Source organism: Aspergillus luchuensis, chromosome 3, assembly GCF_016861625.1.
Source record: "Aspergillus luchuensis IFO 4308 DNA, chromosome 3, nearly complete sequence".
NCBI classification, from domain to species: domain Eukaryota; kingdom Fungi; phylum Ascomycota; class Eurotiomycetes; order Eurotiales; family Aspergillaceae; genus Aspergillus; species Aspergillus luchuensis.
In genome coordinates, this window is record NC_054851.1 from 2472758 (window position 1) to 2492069 (window position 19312).

The 19312-nt window shown below is 49.1% G+C and overlaps 8 protein-coding genes across 8 annotated transcripts; 3 read left to right on the forward strand and 5 right to left on the reverse strand.

Annotated features, from left to right (window-relative positions):
• Positions 1–27: 27 nt before the first annotated feature.
• On the reverse strand, positions 28–850 carry AKAW2_30831A (vacuolar protein sorting family 37 protein; the record flags this gene model as incomplete). Its single annotated transcript, XM_041687388.1, has 2 exons — positions 28–514; positions 585–850. The coding sequence occupies 2 exons, from the start codon at positions 848–850 to the stop codon at positions 28–30; spliced, it is 753 nt and encodes a 250-aa protein (XP_041541278.1).
• Positions 851–1468: 618 nt separating this feature from the next.
• AKAW2_30832A (ankyrin repeat protein) lies at positions 1469–2125 on the reverse strand (the record flags this gene model as incomplete). Its single annotated transcript, XM_041687389.1, has 1 exon — positions 1469–2125. The coding sequence occupies one exon, from the start codon at positions 2123–2125 to the stop codon at positions 1469–1471; it is 657 nt and encodes a 218-aa protein (XP_041541279.1).
• Positions 2126–2652: 527 nt separating this feature from the next.
• On the forward strand, positions 2653–5118 carry AKAW2_30833S (tRNA ligase; the record flags this gene model as incomplete). The annotated part of the gene is made up of 1 exon (XM_041687391.1): positions 2653–5118. One exon carries the CDS (start codon positions 2653–2655, stop codon positions 5116–5118), a length of 2466 nt encoding a protein of 821 aa, XP_041541280.1.
• Positions 5119–7576: 2458 nt separating this feature from the next.
• Positions 7577–9251, reverse strand: AKAW2_30834A (Zn(II)2Cys6 transcription factor; the record flags this gene model as incomplete). The annotated part of the gene is made up of 4 exons (XM_041687392.1): positions 7577–8356; positions 8419–8559; positions 8618–9139; positions 9192–9251. The coding sequence occupies 4 exons, from the start codon at positions 9249–9251 to the stop codon at positions 7577–7579; spliced, it is 1503 nt and encodes a 500-aa protein (XP_041541281.1).
• Positions 9252–10275: 1024 nt separating this feature from the next.
• AKAW2_30835A (uncharacterized protein) lies at positions 10276–11049 on the reverse strand (the record flags this gene model as incomplete). Its single annotated transcript, XM_041687393.1, has 1 exon — positions 10276–11049. One exon carries the CDS (start codon positions 11047–11049, stop codon positions 10276–10278), a length of 774 nt encoding a protein of 257 aa, XP_041541282.1.
• Positions 11050–12263: 1214 nt separating this feature from the next.
• On the forward strand, positions 12264–13401 carry AKAW2_30836S (SGNH/GDSL hydrolase family protein; the record flags this gene model as incomplete). The annotated part of the gene is made up of 2 exons (XM_041687394.1): positions 12264–12587; positions 12640–13401. The coding sequence occupies 2 exons, from the start codon at positions 12264–12266 to the stop codon at positions 13399–13401; spliced, it is 1086 nt and encodes a 361-aa protein (XP_041541283.1).
• Positions 13402–14094: 693 nt separating this feature from the next.
• Positions 14095–14852, reverse strand: AKAW2_30837A (uncharacterized protein; the record flags this gene model as incomplete). The annotated part of the gene is made up of 3 exons (XM_041687395.1): positions 14095–14371; positions 14451–14574; positions 14630–14852. The coding sequence occupies 3 exons, from the start codon at positions 14850–14852 to the stop codon at positions 14095–14097; spliced, it is 624 nt and encodes a 207-aa protein (XP_041541284.1).
• Positions 14853–16904: 2052 nt separating this feature from the next.
• AKAW2_30838S (uncharacterized protein) lies at positions 16905–18254 on the forward strand (the record flags this gene model as incomplete). The annotated part of the gene is made up of 1 exon (XM_041687396.1): positions 16905–18254. The coding sequence occupies one exon, from the start codon at positions 16905–16907 to the stop codon at positions 18252–18254; it is 1350 nt and encodes a 449-aa protein (XP_041541285.1).
• Between the last annotated feature and the right edge of the window lie 1058 nt (positions 18255–19312).

The following is a 19312-nucleotide window of genomic DNA, read 5'->3' on the forward strand; positions in this document are numbered from 1 at the left end:
TGACCTCGATCAAAGCCGGTAACTTCATCACCTCCACCCACCAACCCTCCCCTCATCCCATCTAGCTTTGGCCTCTCTCCTAGCCGCCAATTTGGCCGATTCCGCTCTGACCCGTCTAATCCAATCGCCGACCTCCTTCTCAGTCGCCCGTCCATGATGTTCCTCCTCCAAAAAGCTCTCCTCGACTGCCTGACACACGGCCTCCTGCTCCGCAATCGAAGCAGCCAGCCGCTGATACAAAGCCTTAGGCGACCATGGCGCCAGCGCAGCATCCATCTCAGACTGCTTTTTCCGCCAGGAGACCTCAAGCGACTGATGCGTCAGAAGAAGGGTTTCGGTAGAAGAGCGTAGCTCTCCGACATGAGACTGCAGCTCTAGTAGACGGTTCGCAAGGTCTTTATTGTATTTCAGAAGAGTCTGTAGGTTATCCTGATGCGCCGCATACGAAGGATGGTTACTGGAGAGCGCGGAGATAAGATTAGGATCTTGAAGGATAGCCTGGAGATCGACAGTCCTGTCATCACGAAAAAAATATCGATTAGCCCATACCCCAACACCACAGCAAGGAATAGAAGTAAACGTACGATTTCTCCTTCACACCAGCAGGCAACCAACCCTCCTCCACCGTTGGCGGCTTCGGCAGTGCATTCAACGAGGCAGCGGGATTAAATGTCGCCGGAGAGGAAGCGTATCTCTGTCCCTGCATATTCAAGCGGTCCTGCGCATAATGTCCTTCTTGGTACTGTTGTGGTGTTCCTGGATGCGACGGGGTGCCCCTTCGACTGGCTTCGTGGCTGCTGGGTTTCGGGGGAGGCGGGGGAGGAGTGTCCGGGTTAAGTGCTGGGTTCATGGCGAATGGAAGGAACCTCCAGGAGGTAGTGACTAGTAAGCTGACAACTGGAAAGTACCTGAATAGGTGGGCAGACAGACTGATGACAGGCAGCAATTGGAGGGATTGGTCGAAGCCAAGAGCAGCACTGGCTGTGACGCCCGAAATGCGGGGAAGGCCGATCATCACGTGAGTGGGTGGAGGGTGTTTACAAGGCTACGGATAGGTACTAGTACAGTGTATGGAAATGGATGTGGGGGTTGTAAACGGATTAAGGTATAATTCTTGGTCACATAAGGTAGTGTAGTATGCTGCCTCTCTCAGCTGCCCGTCATGCTCTGTTCGCGTGCGTTGGGCGCATGCTAGGGCCCTTGTTCATGGAGTGCCGCCTGGTCGAGGCACCACTGCTCCAAGTACCGGGTTATCAATCAGAAGATCCTGTCCCCTGCTATGCTCGAAGTACCACCAGACACGGTATGATGGGTTTGTTCGAGCTGCAGGTCCAAGGCCCGAGGCGCGATTTGATGCGAGACGTAAACGGCCTCTCCGGAAAGACCTCCGAAACCTCTAAGCAGGAAACTAGGTATCCAGTGTTGTCAGAGGGCCGCAGTATACGGGCAATCTGCTATATTATGCTCCTTAATCCGTCCTGCGGCGCACCTCACGCTCCTGGGTGTTGATACCGGAGCCCGAAATAGCATCCATGACCAACTGGCGCAGTTGGCTCTGCGTAGCTTCGCTGTGGAAATCCTCACGCGCGGCCAGCTCATCAATGCGCCGCTTGAACTCGGGATCCACCTCGTCCATTCCCGCACTAGCCTCCTGTTCCGACACTGTGCCCAGGTTCATTTGAACGTTCGGGGGAAGCGGCGGAGCCGGGTTTAGTGCGTCGCCAGCCGAGTCGACCTCCGGCTCAGGCACGCCTGCGACTTGCCGCAGATAAGCAGCAATTTGCGGGAAAGAGCCATCGCTCTCAATAGTCTCATAGGCTGCGAGGCCCTCATCGTTTCTCTTGTTGTAGTCCACACCCAGTTCTTCAACCAGGCATTTCGCAATGTCGAGGCTTTCCGTCACAAACAGGCAGGTTTCACCATCCTCGTCGAGCAGGTTAACGTCCACGTTGTAGTCCTTCACCAGAGCGCGTAGCAGGTCGATGTGTCCGTAAGAAGCCGCAGCATGGAGTAATGAATATCCGTGCTCATCTTGGTTCGAGGCGATGGAGGGGTTGGACTGCAATAGAGTCAGGACGGCGCCCGGATTATCGGCGGCCAGAACGTAAGGGTTGGGTTGAGTCATAGCGCCGGTTTCACTAGTCGGAGAGGAAATATGAGTCAGTCCTGATAGTGTCTGGTGGCTTAGACAGGTAATGCCATACCTTGAGTCACACAATAATTTCAAATGAAGTGGTAATGGACAAGTGAAGGCAGGATGTGTTCAGTGAATCGAGAAGGGCGGATGAAAGTGGCGCGGGCGGAAAAAAGCGCTTTTTCAAAAAAAGGATCGCTGCCCCGCATCTTCGATAAGAAACTCCTACTTTGGGACCCCGAACGAGGCTGACGGTGACTCAACTTTTACTCTCATTTTTCGTCGTGCGAGGCTGTATCTTAGCTCGGGATAAGCTTCTGCTTGGGAAGGTCGAGCTTGCTCTATTAAAACCTAAGGCAATTCCTCCCTGGCCTTGTCGACAACACACCGCGCGTGCCTTCTGCCTTCTCCCCCACCTCCTCCCGCATCCCGACCCTTGATTCCTTCGTTTCTAGCGAGTGCAACGCACGAATTGCGTGATTTTCTAGATTTGATACGCGCGAATCCGAGAGATCACAATGGTGCAGCAGGACGAGCGGGAAGTCGCCGAGCTGGTCTCCAGCCTTGAGGCCGCCAGCAGGAAAGGCACAGCTCACGGGAAGAAGTCGGGGTTCAAGTGCAAGAAATCTACCTTTGACGTTGAAAAAGCAGACAAAATCAAGGTGCATTCGTGGAAATTTATGGACTGGGATTACAAACGCGACGATCTGCCGACCTATGCCCGAGGACTATTCACCACCCAGAGGAAGGATGGCACCCAGGAGATTGCGGTTCGCGGATACGACAAGTTCTTTAATGTGGATGAGGTGAATGACACAAAGTGGAGGAACATTGAGATGAACACTAGGGGTCCGTACGAGCTCAGTGTGAAGGAGAACGGGTGCATTATATTCATCTCTGGTCTTGAGGACGGCACTTTGTTGGTCTGCAGCAAGCATTCTACGGGTGTTCGTTCCGATACAAACCTTAGCCATGCTCAAGCTGGTGAACGCTGGGTCGAGCGACATGTCAGTTCGGTTGGAAGGAGTGTAAAGGACTTGGCACGAGAGCTGCGCAGACTCAATGTCACCGCAGTAGGCGAGCTATGTGACGACAGCTTCGAGGAGCATGTCCTCGCCTACGACGAAAGCGCTTCGGGTATCTATCTACATGGACTCAACTTCAACGTACCCCAATTTGCCACGCAGCCTAGCTCGGAAGTACACAAGTTTGCCGATGCGTGGGGCTTCAAGAAGGCCAACTTTGTTGTGTATGAAGACCTCGATCAGGTCAAGAAATTCCTCGACAACTGCGCTGAAACAGGCACCTGGGATGGCCGCGAGACGGAGGGATTTGTGGTCCGATGCCACATGGGCGATAAAGGACGGGCACCATACCGGGATTGGTTCTTCAAGTACAAGTTCGAAGAGCCCTACTTGATGTACCGGCAGTGGCGCGAGTGCACGAAGGCAGTCATTGCAGGAAAGGTTCCTAACATCAAGAAGCACAAGAAGATAACCGAGGAGTATCTTCATTACGCGCGGAGACAGCTCGCGAAAACCCCTGGGCTCGCACAACAGTACCAGCAAAACCACGGCATCATCTCTTTGAGAGAGGGTTTCTTGCAAGAGAGAGGCCTCAACGGATCTGAAATTATCCAAATGGAGTCTGACGAATCCGGCGATGTGACGCAAGACGTGATTCTTGTTCCCATTGCTTCACTGGGCTGCGGCAAGACGACCGTGGCTTTGGCTCTCTGCAAGTTGTTTGGATGGGGACAGGTGCAGAACGATAACATTCCGAAGCAGAAGAACAAGCCAAAGAAATTCTCCTTGGACATTACCAATCTTCTGGCTCAACACCCTGTGGTAATAGCAGACCGGAACAACCACATGCGACGCGAACGACAGCAACTCATAGACGATGTGTCGGTTGTGATTCACAAAGCTCGCTATGTCGCGCTCCAGTACGTCCACGAGCCCAAAGGACAATTGCTTCCTGGCATCCGCGAGGTAACGCGGAGACGAGTCCTTGACCGGGGAGACAACCACCAAACCATCCGGGCGGGAAGCAAGAATCCAGAGGAGGTCATTGGAATCATGGAAGGTTTCCTGAACCGGTTCGAGGCTGTCGACACCGATCGTGAGCCAGACTGCTACTTCGACCAAGTAATTGACCTGGATGTCGGTGCTTCTTCGCGTAAGAATCTGGAGACAGTGGTGAAAGCGCTACACTCGTTCTATCCCAAGCTCGTGAAAGAGATTCCAACGGCCGAGCAACTGGATGACGCTATCTACTGGTCGACGAACGAGTATCAAGTGCAGCTGGACTGGAGCCATCAATATGGAACCCAGAAACCGAAGAACAAGAACAAGAATCAGAACCAGAACCCCGGCAGCCCTGCACCCACAGCCGGTCCCACCCCCGAAGATCTGGCCAAGAAGATCGAGTACTTCAACATCTCCCTACCTCCTGCAGAGGTGAAAAATATCCTCGAGTCTCTGTTTCCCCCGTCTACAGCCCCCGAACAAGCACGTCTCTACAGACAGCTCATCAACAGCAGACGTGTACAGCCCACCTTCCACGTGACATTGATCCACCGCGCCTCGAAGAAAGAACATCCCGGCATTTGGGACGAATACGTCCGCCAGTACATTGAAAAGATGAAGAGTAAGCCCGAGTCTGATCCCACCATCACCCCAACGCTGGCTCCGGCTCGCGTACGTCTTGAGCGTCTCATCTGGGACAACCGTCTCATGGCATTCGTAGCGCGGATATTCCCACCAGAGGACCAGAACCTGGCGGAATGGCCGTGCGCGAATGAGATACCCCACGTCACTGTGGGAACTGCGTCGCCGGATGTGAAGCCCAAAGAGAGCAATGATCTGCTGAAGTGGTGGCATGAAGTTGGCTCGGGAGGAGAAACCGGGCTTTGGGAGGCTGAGATCCCAGGCGTGAGGGTTGTAGAGGGAACAGTAGGCGTGGTGATGAGTCGGGGCAAATAAGTTAATGACTGATGACGACGAGTCATGAGTGATGATTGCAAGAGAAAAGTACATATTTAGTTACTATAGACATGAAATTGCCTGGTTTGGCATGCAGTATCTATCCTTTGCTCTACTGGACAGAATAGTAGAGTATCATATCGAATAACTAGTCGACAGAAATCCCTGTGGAAGTGGTAAAAAGCAGACGAAGAATCAAGGGCTAATTAAACCACGGTTATCTCTTCATACTTGAGTTGTCTTGGATGTGTGTTCTATCTTCAAGTAACAGCTGGAAAGCTAAGTTCTTACTCTCTCACATATAATTTGTAGAAGTCTCATAAGAAAGACCACCAATGCAATGAATGAAAGGATAATTACTTATTAATAGTTTATATTATAGTAGTCTAGTATTTATACCTTCATGTTTCTTTTCTTTTTTCCTTCTCTCCCGGATGTAGTGAATACTTACTATATATTATTGAGACATTAATCACCCCAATCGCTCCGACTAACCCGCGCCGATATGTTCATTCTGACCTCCTAGTACTTTACAAACCCGCTTCTTCCACACAACATCTCATTTCCATCCTCTCTACTTATCCGCGCGCAGAATCTCCTTCATCCGCTCATACACTCCCAAATATTCCTCCGTCCATCTATATCCACTAAAAAAGACCACCTCCCGCAAAGCATTGACGCACGAAAAAAGGGGCTTATAATACAGCGTGAAGTACTTACCAGCCCACCGGAGAAAATCCTCCTCATTAAACACGAAGCCCTGTTTCATAACAGCCAGATCACCTGTATCGACAAAGTTCCATCTCTCGAATATAGCAACAGCCCTTCTTCCCTTCCTACCCGGGGCTTCATAGTGGACGCATAATCAAAAGATCACCCAGAAGAATGATTCGAGATCATGAATGAATGAATGTTTCTCACCATGAGTGCGCCGATTGCCATGAAGGTCTGGTTCCGGTCTTACTGCCGTTTGACTCTGGGGCAGGAATATCTTTTTGCTCTCTGATGGCGAGATCAAGGTCGATTATGAACGCTGGCCAGGATGGGTTGTTGTTTTTCGTGTTTCCGTGTAGGAGGTTATTGGGTGAGATGTCCCGGTGGAGGATCCCTGTCTCGTGTGGAGAGGTTGGTGTCCTGTTATGCATCCCTCTAATGCGGCGAGAAGGATTGAATGGGTGCTTGCCGTGTAGATTGGATTGCCGTAATCGCGTAGGATGACTCGGCGGTGGATACGGTTTGATAGCTTTTCGGATGTATCTTTAAGTGATGATAGGCGTGGGCGTTTGCTAGGCGGCAAGAAGGCACTGTCTTGTACGCAACCAAAGAACATTGAGTGAAATTGCGGGATTTCAACATACAGAGGTCCCATTTCAGTCATGAGAATTTGATCAATATATTGGCGGTGCTCGGAGAGGGTTGCAAAGCTAATCGTATTGTGGACCTGTTGGATTTTTTGGGAGGAGGAATGGGCGTATTCAGTTACTGTGTTATTGATACATTCGCAGATCTCGTTTGCTGGACTGCAAGTAATAGCTGAAGCCAATATAGGCTGTACAAGGGAGAGATCAAACGCTTCGGACAGTTTTATTGCAGACTTCAATTTCTGGATATTGTGCAGGGCAGCGGCACGGCTATATCAGGGCGTTAACTCGCAAATCGCAGTGTTCTAGGTCCAGAAAGAGTTGAAGTGTGAGGTTTCGGATATCTGTGTGTAGTTTATAATAGAATTTGGGCCTCTCTTTACCTGTTCGCGGAAGATGTATGAGCGCATCTGACGTGCAGAAGAGGTCGTTTGCTTCACAGATAGAATTAAACAGTCTGGTGAAGTTCCTATTAAGAGCATTCTGGATGGTACTCTCGTCTACTATCTTGAAGCTGGCGTCTTCAGCCATGTTAGAACAGATCCTGATGCTGCAGGCCCCCCATATCTCTCAGTCTGCTCTTCTGATAATCTTTGCAATTTGGAAAAGAAAGAGGAAGAAAGATAGGCTACATGGGCAGCAGAAGTGGCTTCTAAATAATTCATTCAGGTGACATTGGATATACCATGCTTTTCATCTTATCCTGTTTATATTCAATTGAAGTCCTTCCCAATTTAGTGAGCCAAGCCAGTTTAATCTAATGCACTATATGAGACTCAAAAATATGTCTAGTGAAGGGAGTCGATCCTGAATATAGATATAAGTGGTAGTGAGTGTAATAATACATAGAGGCAGGATGATTGAATACTATCAATCGTTAAGACATTCACTACAGCCAGGCACTAGTACCTGATCTCTTAACCACCTCTTCCTCCTACGTGGCTTGACCTTACCGGCGCCAACTGATGTCTTGAGATCTGGTTCGATAGTATATAAGATAGGACACTTCTTCTGTCAGGGAAACTTCATTTGCGTCAAGGAGCAACCATGCTTGTAAAGAATGCGAGCAGCGCCGATAATAGACTATCAAACCATATTTAGGAAGAGGAATACCCGCTCCCCTCTCTACAAACTCTTTTTGGCTTCCCAGGAATCAACATATAGCTGTGATTGCCCGTTCTGACCAGTCGCGACAGAATACGAGCCTGCTGCACACCCGTAGATGTTGCAATAAGGTCGAGCATCTGCATGATCCAATCCTTCGTGTGAGGCGATATACCCGCACAGTCCGAGGCAAGGTACAGAGGCCATGGCAATCGAGCGACGGCTCCCAGGGCAGCGTCGCCTGAAGTGAAAAAATACGGGACGCTAGCGCAAATGTCCTCTGCCAGTTGTTTATTGATGGAGACCGACTCCTGCATGAGCTGAGGTGATTCAGGGATTTCCTGATGAAGGCACATTGCTTGGATCATCTCGTGGAGAATGATCCGCGCCTGGCGATAGTGGTTCCAGTACACTGCGTTGTCGACGTTTGGATATACGTGATATTCCGTGTCGTGGCTACGGAAGTGTGAGAATGTCAGTGGGGTGTTGATGGTTGTATACTGCCAGGTTGGGCTTAAAGAAGTCGCCCATGAGACTAGGTCGGCGTCAAGGTCTAGGGCTGCTTGGATTAAAGGTGCGATGTTTCCGCGGAAGCCAGTGGTGTTATATGTCTCCTTTATTGTTATGGAGAGATCGTTGTATGTGACTAAGATGTTGTAAAAGTCTTCCATTGTCTGAGAATCCGCATCACCAATGGATTTTGCATATTTTGATAATGCAGCTATCGTTGGCGAGCGATGACAACTCGTTCTGAAGAATATGTTGATCATAGCCTAGGTATGACATGTTAGCGATCCAACATTAGCGCCTATGATGTGACTGAGGAATAGCTAACAATCTGTAGACGTGTGCTGGCGAAGAGGCGCCGCCCAGCCGCTGATTCAAATTGCTTCATGCCTCGTAACTCGAGAAGCTTCAGCGCTCCTCGGGCGTGATTTAGCCAAGCGTCCATCATCTGTGATTGGCCTGAAATAATCTGTTAACTAGGGATTAACAACCCACCTATAAGCACGGATTTTAGCCAGACACATTACCTCGTACATACTCAGCGTGACCACAGCCCCCAAAGTGGAGTCCGAAGTAGCTAATACTGCATCCTGAAGACTCGTATTGGTGGCCCGCAAGGCTTTGCTGTACTCCTCTGCAGCCGATCGTGCCAATTCAGGCCGGTGGTAGATCCTCGACATGCATGCCAGTCCTATGGCTTTCATGGTGGCTTGAAGTGCATCCGAGGGGTCAGTGCGCAGCGAATTCGGCAAATAGCAGAGAATGCCGGGGTTTTGACTAGTGCCGACATAGTACTTGAAGATGTGAGACATGGCTTGTTCCTGAATGTGGGTGGTGGGCCCTTCAATCAACGGCGGTGTCTTCGAACTCTTTGCAGTGTCTGCAGTGGGGGATCGACCCGCCTTGCGGGTACTGGCAGCCCTGGCCAAAGCCTTGGTGGTTACAGCGGCCGTCTGATCAAAGAAGCGAAGAGCTTGGAGGTCTTGGTATCCGGGGCATTCTTTACCTATCCGCAGACATTGGGAGCATGCAGGTCTCTCCTGGTCGCACTACTATAGGGTCAACAGTCAATCATCCAGGCGTGAAGGTGCGTCGACGTACCTTTAGGCGCCGCTTCCGGCATAGAGCACACCCTGGGCTGGGCTTTCCTCTGTAAACCATGGTCGCCTGAAGGGGTATATGGTTCGGAAGGTGTAGCAAACACTTGAGATCATCCCCGCTTTAAAGGCCCATGCTGAGTTGTCGGGGTCGGAGCTTATTACGAAAAGGAGACTAGAAGCAGAGCAGTTCCGTCTTCAGCCTCGCTTCAGCCGCGTGGCATCCAAGCTAGATCGGTTCCACTGAGCCTCCATAGCTGGACGAAGCATATACTCCAATCAGATAGCCATACATAGGTGTCAGATTGAGCTTAGCAGTATTGGTGCCCGGCTCGAAGAAGCTTGTTCCTGAATCAGTGAGAGGGGAGTCATGCTGTATCATGAGTGGCTCGTTAACCAATTCCGAAGAGCCTTGTTTATCAACTTAGGAGATGTGGCTTCAACCGGCACTGGGGAGTGCTTACCGCCAAAGTGATGAGTCTCTCGTTTGTAAGTGACCTAATTGACCACCCCACTTTCCCCTCTGTTCGAGCTTGTCCTAATGCGGTAACCAGTTCGGTACTTATGATGTATCCTGAAGCAGCGCTGGGGGCAAGATGGCATTATGTTACGTTGTTGCTTTCTCAAACCATGAAATGTGCATCTATCGGTGTCACACATCTGCAATGGAAATATTTTCCGTGATATAAAGTCTCGTGTTCTAGCTGGAGAGTTACACTGCTAAGCGGGTAAATGCTCTTCCCATTAAGCTTAATGGCTATCTTTTCGCCATACAGGCAGTTGGATTCCAATTGGGCAGGCAGTCTGCATAGACTATGCGATGCTCAATTTTCCTTCCGAAGGAGGCTCGTAGTCGGTGACTGAGTGTTTCTCTAGAACCGTTCTTGATCGGACCCTGGCTTTGTACAGCAGCTCGATGCTTCTGCCCAGTCCCGCTTCGGTCGATAGTCCTCAGCTATGAACTGGCCGATCGCTCATATGCGATCAACTGAACAGTTTGCTCTGGAGCGGATACCGGCTGGCAATGAAGTTGATATGTCGTCTTTCGAAGTATATAGTAACGTATTCACCGTGATTGAGGCCTTCCATCACCTAATCTTGGTAATGACTGGCCTCCTAGCGTCGACACCCCTCCGGATTAATCTTTGTGCTGACCGACTTAATGGGAATCTCACAAGATTATCTCGCGGCTCATGTGGGAAGTAAATGGTTCCAGAGGAGGAGTAAAGGTACTGGAGACGCAAGTAATTCAGCTCTGGCATCGCCGTAGACAAGAGTCTGAATAGACCGTCGGAGTGACCGTCAATATGAATGAGCTCCAAGTCCAAGTGCACCAGCCGAGTACGCTGACGAAAAAACGTCATGAGCGTAGCCTCAGACATTCGAATGTCGTACAAGGCACACTTCTTCAAGCCCTGGAACTGGCAAGATTCTACTACCCGATCGAAAAAGTATAATTCCTCCCTCACCCCGGCCGTCTCCTCGAAGTCGTCATACTCCCACGCCAGGTGCAGTTCCTCGAGAGTAGGACAAAGGTTCAGAAGGCGTGCGAGTGATCGGGTGTTCTCCCGGGCTTCTTCGTAGCTCGGCGGTAACTCGAAATCGTACTCTGGCCTTGAAGAGTGCTCTTGGGTCCTAAGAAAATCTATCTTATGTATGTGGTGCGCCAAGCTTAGTCCTATCTTCTTGCATGGTTGGAATGCTGCCGCCAGCCTTGTTAAGTCCGCCGTGCTGCCGCCGAATACAGCTTCGGGGATCTCGCCGAACGGAAAGCTACAACGCCCCCCATATGTGTGAGAATAGCCATCTGCAAAGGCATCAAGTGACCGAATAGGCAGCCCAGAGCTCCTGAGGGCTGACATTGTCACTTGAAACACTCTGTCGGTGAGAGCTCCCAGATAGCTGTCCCCGAGAACCTTGAGGGTAATTGATAAAGGCTCATCATGCGGTGAGTTATTATATATATTCGCAAACCCTTGCGCCAGTAGCTCAATTATTCTGGGGTTTATGGGGAGAAGTTCTCCGGTATCTTCATCGTCAACGTATGATTGTGATGGAGTTGCATATAAAGTAAGATGCTGCACCCAAAGCCCGAACCGTCCTGGCTGGGTAACTCCAACAAAATGCTCAAGCGAGGCCTCCGCGATTTCCACTTTCTAGAAAGGAAATAATTCCGGAATGCAGCATTAGACGATTTGACGGAGATGGTGCGTCCAGTCAGACGCAGAGCGCAGTGATCGTGGAAGTCTAGCCAAGCCACAATTTCCTCGATCAACTCCACCGGAAGGCTTTCAAGAGTCACCGACGCCATGGCCGGAGAGCAGGCTGGCGGTATCCAGGTTCCACCGGGGAAAGGAAGAGGGTAGCAGGAGAAAGATCCCAGCAGGCACTTGGCGAGATTAAGTATGGTTCTTGAGAAGCTGGACTAGTGATTCTTGGCGGGTGCATTGTTGGTGGTGATTAATGTCGCTTTGGCGGAGTCATTGACGCTCGGGCCTGAGATATCAAGCTTTCGCCAAACGTGGATTGGTTGATTCGTGAGACATTACTTATCGCCATTGACCGGGGTTTATATTAGAAGATGGGACCGTATGGTCATATGAGGCGTGTGTCAGTTTTAGCCGCTGCCCTACTGTCAATTAGTCTGCTGTTAGGCGATGTCGGAAGAACTGGATTGATGGTCTCTGTAGCGATTATGGTTTCGGTTGGTTGGTGGTGAGGTGCTTTCCAGCTCTGATACGTTGATGATATCCGTACCCTAGTCATAGCAGGCCTTAGCGTGGCAAGACCCTGAATTAGGCGATGCACTAGACAGCCTCGAGGTTACATTGAGGGGATATGATAGGAAAGCCGTATCCCAGCACATTCCTCTTTGGTGCCTGCGATACCTATCGCCAGATGGCACTGTCTTTTCGCATTTTAGCGTAGGACTAATTAGTCCGTTAGTACGCGCTGGACTGGTGAAATCCCTACCAAATGGACCTAGTACCTGGTGGTGGCAGTAGTTATATAATGACCGGGCATCACCTGCGCCCGAAGGCGCCGATCTTGATTACGCAGCAACCGCAAGTCCAAAATGTCTGGTCTTCTGGGGAGCCGTTCCTGGTGGCTTCCATCACCGGGAAGCCGAGGGTTCTGCTATCTTTTTGTGTATCTTGCAGCTCTATTCACTCTAACCCCAGTTGTCCACGCTGCCGTCGCTGTCGAACCTGGAGCATTCGGTCAGTTATCCCAACTGGCAAATAATCCTCCTTTTCCCTTGGCCACAACCAACGAAGACTCTGAGACGTGGTCACCAGTCACGAACTCGATGCAACTTGGTGAAGGCAAGGAGGAGCAAGACGCCTTGCAAATGATGACCTTTATGAACGACGCGACTAAGACAGACCCAACCTCAACCGTAACCACACTTGACACCATGCAAAACAGCAACCTACGAGTAATGATCGTAGGAGACTCCATGTCCCAAGGAAAAGAAGGGGACTACACGTGGCGGTATCGAATCTGGGAGTGGTTCCGGGCGCAAAACATTGCCGTCCAGCTGGTGGGCCCCCTACACGGGGACCGCGCCGTCCGAACCGCAAGCCCACGGGGAGCTCCAGCACCAAGCCACGCTGGGCCAGCCCCCGACCAGCGGCGGGTACGCCCCCGACGTGTCCCCGGACTTTGATCGCCACCATTTCGCCGTGTGGGGCCGCGTGGCCGCCATCGACAAGGACTTGATCTATGATGTCCTCAGTGCCCACCAAGCAGACTTGATGCTGCTGATGCTGGGGTTCAACGACATGGCCTGGTTCCAGAGTGATGCATCGGGCACTCTGGACAGTATCCGTACCCTAGTCATCAATGCCCGCGCAGCCAATCCAAACCTCAAGTTCGCCATCGCCAATGTCCCCCAGCGCACCCTAATCCCGGGTCGAGAGGATATTCCGTTTAACACCAATATCTATAATGCGTTGCTGCGGAATGCTGTCCCAGAGTGGAGTAGTGCAGGTTCGCCCATTCATCTGGTCGAACTGCAGGAGAACTACGACTGTGGACCAGATGCATGTCCTGCCGGTTATGATGGACTGCATCCGAATACTCTGGGAGAGTATCAGATCGCTCGCGCGTTCAGCCTTACTCTGGTGAAGGTTTACGGGATCGGAAACTCTCCGTTGATCATTCCTGACAAGATTCCAGAGAGGCCTCCCCACTTGTCGTTCAGTTTCTAAGGGAGATATAGCAGTATTCACCCTGTGCAGTCCAAACTATTCTCGTCGATCCACCTACGTATGTTTTGATATGTAAACCTTAGAAGACATCATCATCGTATCGGTGATATTATGCCATAGCCTTTTCCATCACTGCCCCCACCCCCTCTGTCCCTCCATCTAGACCATACAAATCGTCCACAAAAAAGAGTCACACAAAACGGGGATGATGTCACGGACGGAAGAACTCCAGGATACTGTTATGCACACTAATTGAATGGAAATAAGGTTCTGAAGATAGTATCATGCGGATGTCCTCCCCTTGCATGAGCGTAATAAGGTTTCCCCTTGGCGAGAAGATCCCATGGCTAAAGGTGCTTCATAATAGGCAGTATCGAGTATGTGAGTTACTACTACATTGTGTAGAGAACCTCTTCAGGAATGTCTGGGTTGAGTTAACCAGCTACCTCGACGGTTACATATACTACATCGATATCACAACTAACCATTCATGGGTAAACCTTTGCGGAGTTAAGATAGTAATAGCTGTAATAAATATACTATAATGCTCACATATGACTCTTACCCGGGGCATCTACTGCGGCACTGGGTAAGCTGTCAGGGCTTGCAGCAAAGCAATCCGGTTATCGTAGAAAATCCAAAACATATCTTGTTCCTTTACCGCTCCATGACGATAATGAACTAAGCCAACGATTATGCAGTTTTTTGTGCCAGTATCTTGACAGGAGACCAGTTATATACCGTTTCCTTGCGCTCAGCACAAAGACTCTGCAGTTCCACCTCATGCTTGGTCACCAGAGGTACAATCTCTTCCGCGCATGTCAACTTTGTACCGCGCAATATTTCACCGAGAGCAAGAAGATATGTGTCCGTGCATTTCTGAACAAGGAAGTTTTGGAATGATTCTGTCTTTGATTCTAGGATTTCCAGATGTGCTTCTTCCAGATCGCGAGGAAGCCTTGTTACCCAGCTGCAATAGTATCAATAGGCATTATATATCTTCACACTGAAAGTTACTAGGACAGATGAACGATGAGAGTAGGTCTTACCTGTAGTCCAACCCGATCTTCTGGAATAAACTTGGTATCCGTTGTGCAAACTCAAGGGCCTTGCGCCCTTGCACAGATTGATGAATGAGATCGGCCTCCTCCCACTGGATGTAACCTCCTGGCTCTAGTATGTATAAGCTGAATACAAGGTGATTGTATCTAGTGATGGTAATACTCACTCAGCAACTGTTGTAAATGGGAAATTAGCGGCCCGGTGTTGCCATCTCGTATATTACTCGCCCACATCCGGACATGTACAACATCGTATTGACCGACAAGTGTGGGAGGGACATTCTTGAAGGCGTCCAACAGCTCTAGTTTGACGTTCCGTGGCCACATATGCTTCGGAGGATATTGAGCCTCCGAGATATCAAAGCCATGCAGTTGCACAGAAGGTGACATCGACGGGGCTAAGTCAAAGAGCCAGATCCTGTACTTGATTAGTGAATATTCATATGTTGGGCCGGGCATACATCGGAACCCGAACAGGATCGATATATGCCCTCGAGTAATAAAAAAAGATAATGAACTGCATTACCCATTGCCAGTGCCAACTTCCGCTATCTTCATGTCTGGTGTGATAGGAATGTGAGGATGAAGTGTGTATCCAGTGTGAAGCTTCCATAGAAGATGCTGAGCATCCAATCTAGAAATATAATGAGCAGGAGATTGCGGTGTCAACACTATCTCGCATGGAGATCTTACCGAACTGAATCCGAAAGTCCTCTTCCAAGAGGATATAGATCCGAGTCAGCCATTGCGGTCCAAGTAAGTAGTGTTTCTGGGTTTCACTTTCTCTAACTGAGTGTTGAACCTGAGCATGCCAGAAACTGAAGATGGACGAACTGACCTGTATAAATGTCCATCGACATTCCTTCTATGCAAATCTGGGATCCACAAACTAGAGATACACCCTCACGTGGACCAACTTTACTCATGTCATCTGCAAGTTCCATGCCGCGCTTAAAGAAATTGTATCAGATCAATCATATAACAAGTCCCCTTGCGTATGTACGACAACGCCTTGGGGTACCCTTACTTGAATGATCAACCTTATTGTGAAGAAGTACTCATCATGGTCCAACATGCTAGAGAAACTTGATCGCACCTGCGAAGGTTCCCCGTAGCTCTAGCATTGTCCGTCTCTTCCGTGTGTCTCCAACCTGGATAACACCATGCTACGGCTCGATATAGAAGTACCGATACTTTCGACGGCGATTTCAAGAGGGATTAATTTATGCTATCAACAATCATTACTACCCGGTGTACCACTCATCACACTGGAAGGGATCCAAATCTACCGTTCCTAAGCTCTGGATCGAGGTTACACAGATCTCGAGCACGTTGCAACCTGCGGTGAAATGGCCGTTACTATGCCTCTATGTCATTGTATATTCTAATCGCCGTACTATGCGCGCCTTACAGGCCAGTTTCCAACTACCTCTAGCTGCTTTACGTTTTACAGATACTTGGAGCATCCTGCCTGATCTCTAGCAAAACTGCCTTTCCGTCTCATGCCTGTGTCCTCAACATGGAAGTTGGAAGAATATCATTTGGCCCATTAGAGTAAGTTGACGTCAATGAAACCCATATTATATTCTTCCTCGGTTCAAGGAACAATGCAGCTAGTATCAGCAGTATGTCACACAGCCTTAGGAATTCTGGTCGCTAACAGCCTTTAATGAGCGGTCGCGTTATATCTGAGTGGCTGCTCCGTTCTGGCGTAACGGCTCTAATTCTAAGCAAGCGATAACAGAGAAAGAAGATGGATGCAAGGCAGATAGTTGTTTTATTGTTCGTTACTACTAAGGATGCTTTCTAAATAGGTAGAAGAAAGGAGAGGGCACTACCCGATTGGGTAGGCACGTTGCAGTGGCGATCAGCCCGTAACCTTCCCCTATAGTATCAACCAACGGATTAAGCACATGAAACTACGACATATCCTGATAGTGGCATACCATTCCCTGTCCGAGTACTAACGAGGGATCAGGCGTCCTCATTTTGAACAAATGGCTCGTTTCTTCCTCTGCAGCAGCCCGATATGGTCTCAGCAAGCCAGGGATATCCTGCAAGTTGACTTATCTGCATCTGATACCAGATCATTTATGTGTTCATTGCGCGTTCTCTACCAAGCAATTGGTGGGATAGAGGCCGATCTGAACAGATGACCCTAACAACTTTTATCACTTGACGGCCCTTCTTGTCTATCCTGATGATGTGGTGAAGGAGTATATGAAGTCATATCTGCTTATAAAACTGCATAATGTTGCGCATTCATATGCGGTCTACAAAAGTCATATCCTTGCGTTAGTATCGTGAGCTTGAGACTAACTGCCGACACGAGAAGGATACAAATATCCTCGCTGGTTTGTTATTGTTCTAACAATATAGTCCCACAGTTTTACCATCGTACCCAAAAGCTGCAGCAAGCGTGATAACATCAACCGACCCACAATGTCATCCACTCGAGTATCAATCACACTCACCTCTCCCTCTAGTGACTTGCTCAAACCAGTCATATCTGTCCTAGAAAGACATAGTGGCTCAGAGTACTACGTCTACGAACGCAAAGACTGCTGGCATATTGGTCTCGGATCCTACAGATCATTAATAATCGATTCCAGAGGGGAGGACATAACAATCTCAGTAGCTGGAGAACCAAGCCACCACTGCCCAGTGAAGAAGCCACTACCTGATATAGCGAGAGAATTCCTCCATGAGTATTGGAACCACACAACCAAAGTATACGGACACGTTGGGTTCAACTATGCAGCCCATATTCGGGGCCTGGGATACACACCCGGCAAATGGCCCTTACTAGCATTGATGATACCTCGCATGGAAGTACTCATCGACCCAGGTAACATTACAATCACCGGGGATGACACCAAGGAGGTCCTGGAACTATGCGCTCTGCTGAAAGAGACATGTCGATGTCGCAACGCACCACTTCCCGGCGCTCATGATATTCCACACGTTGACGTAAATGAGAATTCCAGCAAATACAAAACCCTAGTGGAGAAAGCTCTATCACAAATCCAGCAGAACCACTACTCCAAGATAATCTTATCTCGACCCGTCAACCTTCAACACCGAGTGGACATGCCATCAACACTCTACTGTGGTCGTCAATCCAACACACCCTCTCGCAGCTTCTCCCTCCGCCATGGCAACTACCAAGCCACTGGATTCAGCCCCGAACTAGTCATGTCTCTGGACAAAGGGGTAGTAACCACCGAGCCTCTAGCGGGTACACGCTCCTGCAAAGGCACAGAAGCCGAAATCCAAAGACTCCGACGTGACCTAGAAACCGACAGCAAGGAGATAGTCGAGCACGTCATCTCAGTCAAAGAAGCCGTGCACGAAATCAGCCAGCTCTCCGACAAGCCTATGGTGGAGGACTTCATGTCCGTACGGGTACGAGGCAGCGTACAACACCTCGGTTCTCGGGTCTGTGGACGTCTATCCCCAGATAAAGATATGTGGGATGCGTTTAATGTTCTTTTTCCATCGATTACTGCGTCGGGCATTCCGAAACAGGCTGCTATTGATGCTATTTCTCATCTTGAGTCGCAGCCTAGAGAGCTGTATTCGGGCGCTATTTTGATGATCGAGGATGAGAATACCATGGAAGCTGCACTTGTGCTTCGCTCTGTATTCCAGGATCGTGATCGTCATTGGATTCAGGCTGGTGCTGGGGTTATCGCGGAATCGGATCCATCTAGAGAGCTGACTGAGACTTGTGAGAAACTTGCGAGTATCGCGCCTTTTGTTGTGAGGGAGACCGTGGGATTTAGAGGATAGGCTGATTGGGTACCACTGATGACACATCTATATGATTATTGTTCTCATCAGACTGTTGTTTGTGAGTTGTATGTTAGATTGTCCGATCTACATCTGATGGATTTCTGCCTATTAACGACTCTCTCATTCCAGTCTTTCCAGTATGAGAATGGAATCTAGCCAGAATGCATGCACCATTTCGTCAACCTTATGAACTAAGTTTAGTATACCAAGTTTGAGAGCAAGGTCGAACTACTTCCTGCACTGATTCCAAGGCATTGAAGTAGAACATCATTTATTTATATATATGAAACCAAGAGTATACTACTACAACACAGAACCACATGCCACCTGCTGCAGCTGTAATTAGGCACTACTAGTAATCGATACTATTATATTATCCTATGGAAGGGGTTTTATATATCCGAATCAAACCATTAATCTAGATGTAGTAGTGGTAGTAGTAGTAGTAGTAGTAGTAGTAGTAGTAGTAGAATCATAAGGGACTGACTGGAGGGTGATCTGAAGAATATACCAATCGCTTTCAAGTTCTCTTGCTTAGTAGTAAGAGCAAATATATAATACCACACACGCTTTCAGAGAGTTCACCATTACTTGATAAACTGACTCGCAACAGTGTTGAAACCGCGCTAACAAGTCAATCATATTGTAACACTCATCTCAGAAAGGACACTGCTTATTGTCATTGTAATAGCACAAAAGTATTTAGGCACCCAATTTACACCCGTCTGCCTATCGTGCGGTCAATATAGACAGCTCAATTTTTATTATACAACCTATATAAAGCTAAACTACTGACTAATGTATTCGCTGTCTGGTATATATTAAAGAAGAGAAAAGGTAAGAGCTGTACAAGCAAGCGTATACCGGCCGTTGAACCCATGTCTATCGTGATGAGCATGCGATCAAATAAAAAATGTATACAATGTATGCGCGTCCCGAAGGAGGCGCAGGGTAGAGCTAGATAGTCCGGTCTCCGGTGGTAGCAAGGCTTCAACAGTATCAGCTGGTCATCCACGAAGTGACACGCTGAGCTCCGAATCTTCCCATAAACTGCA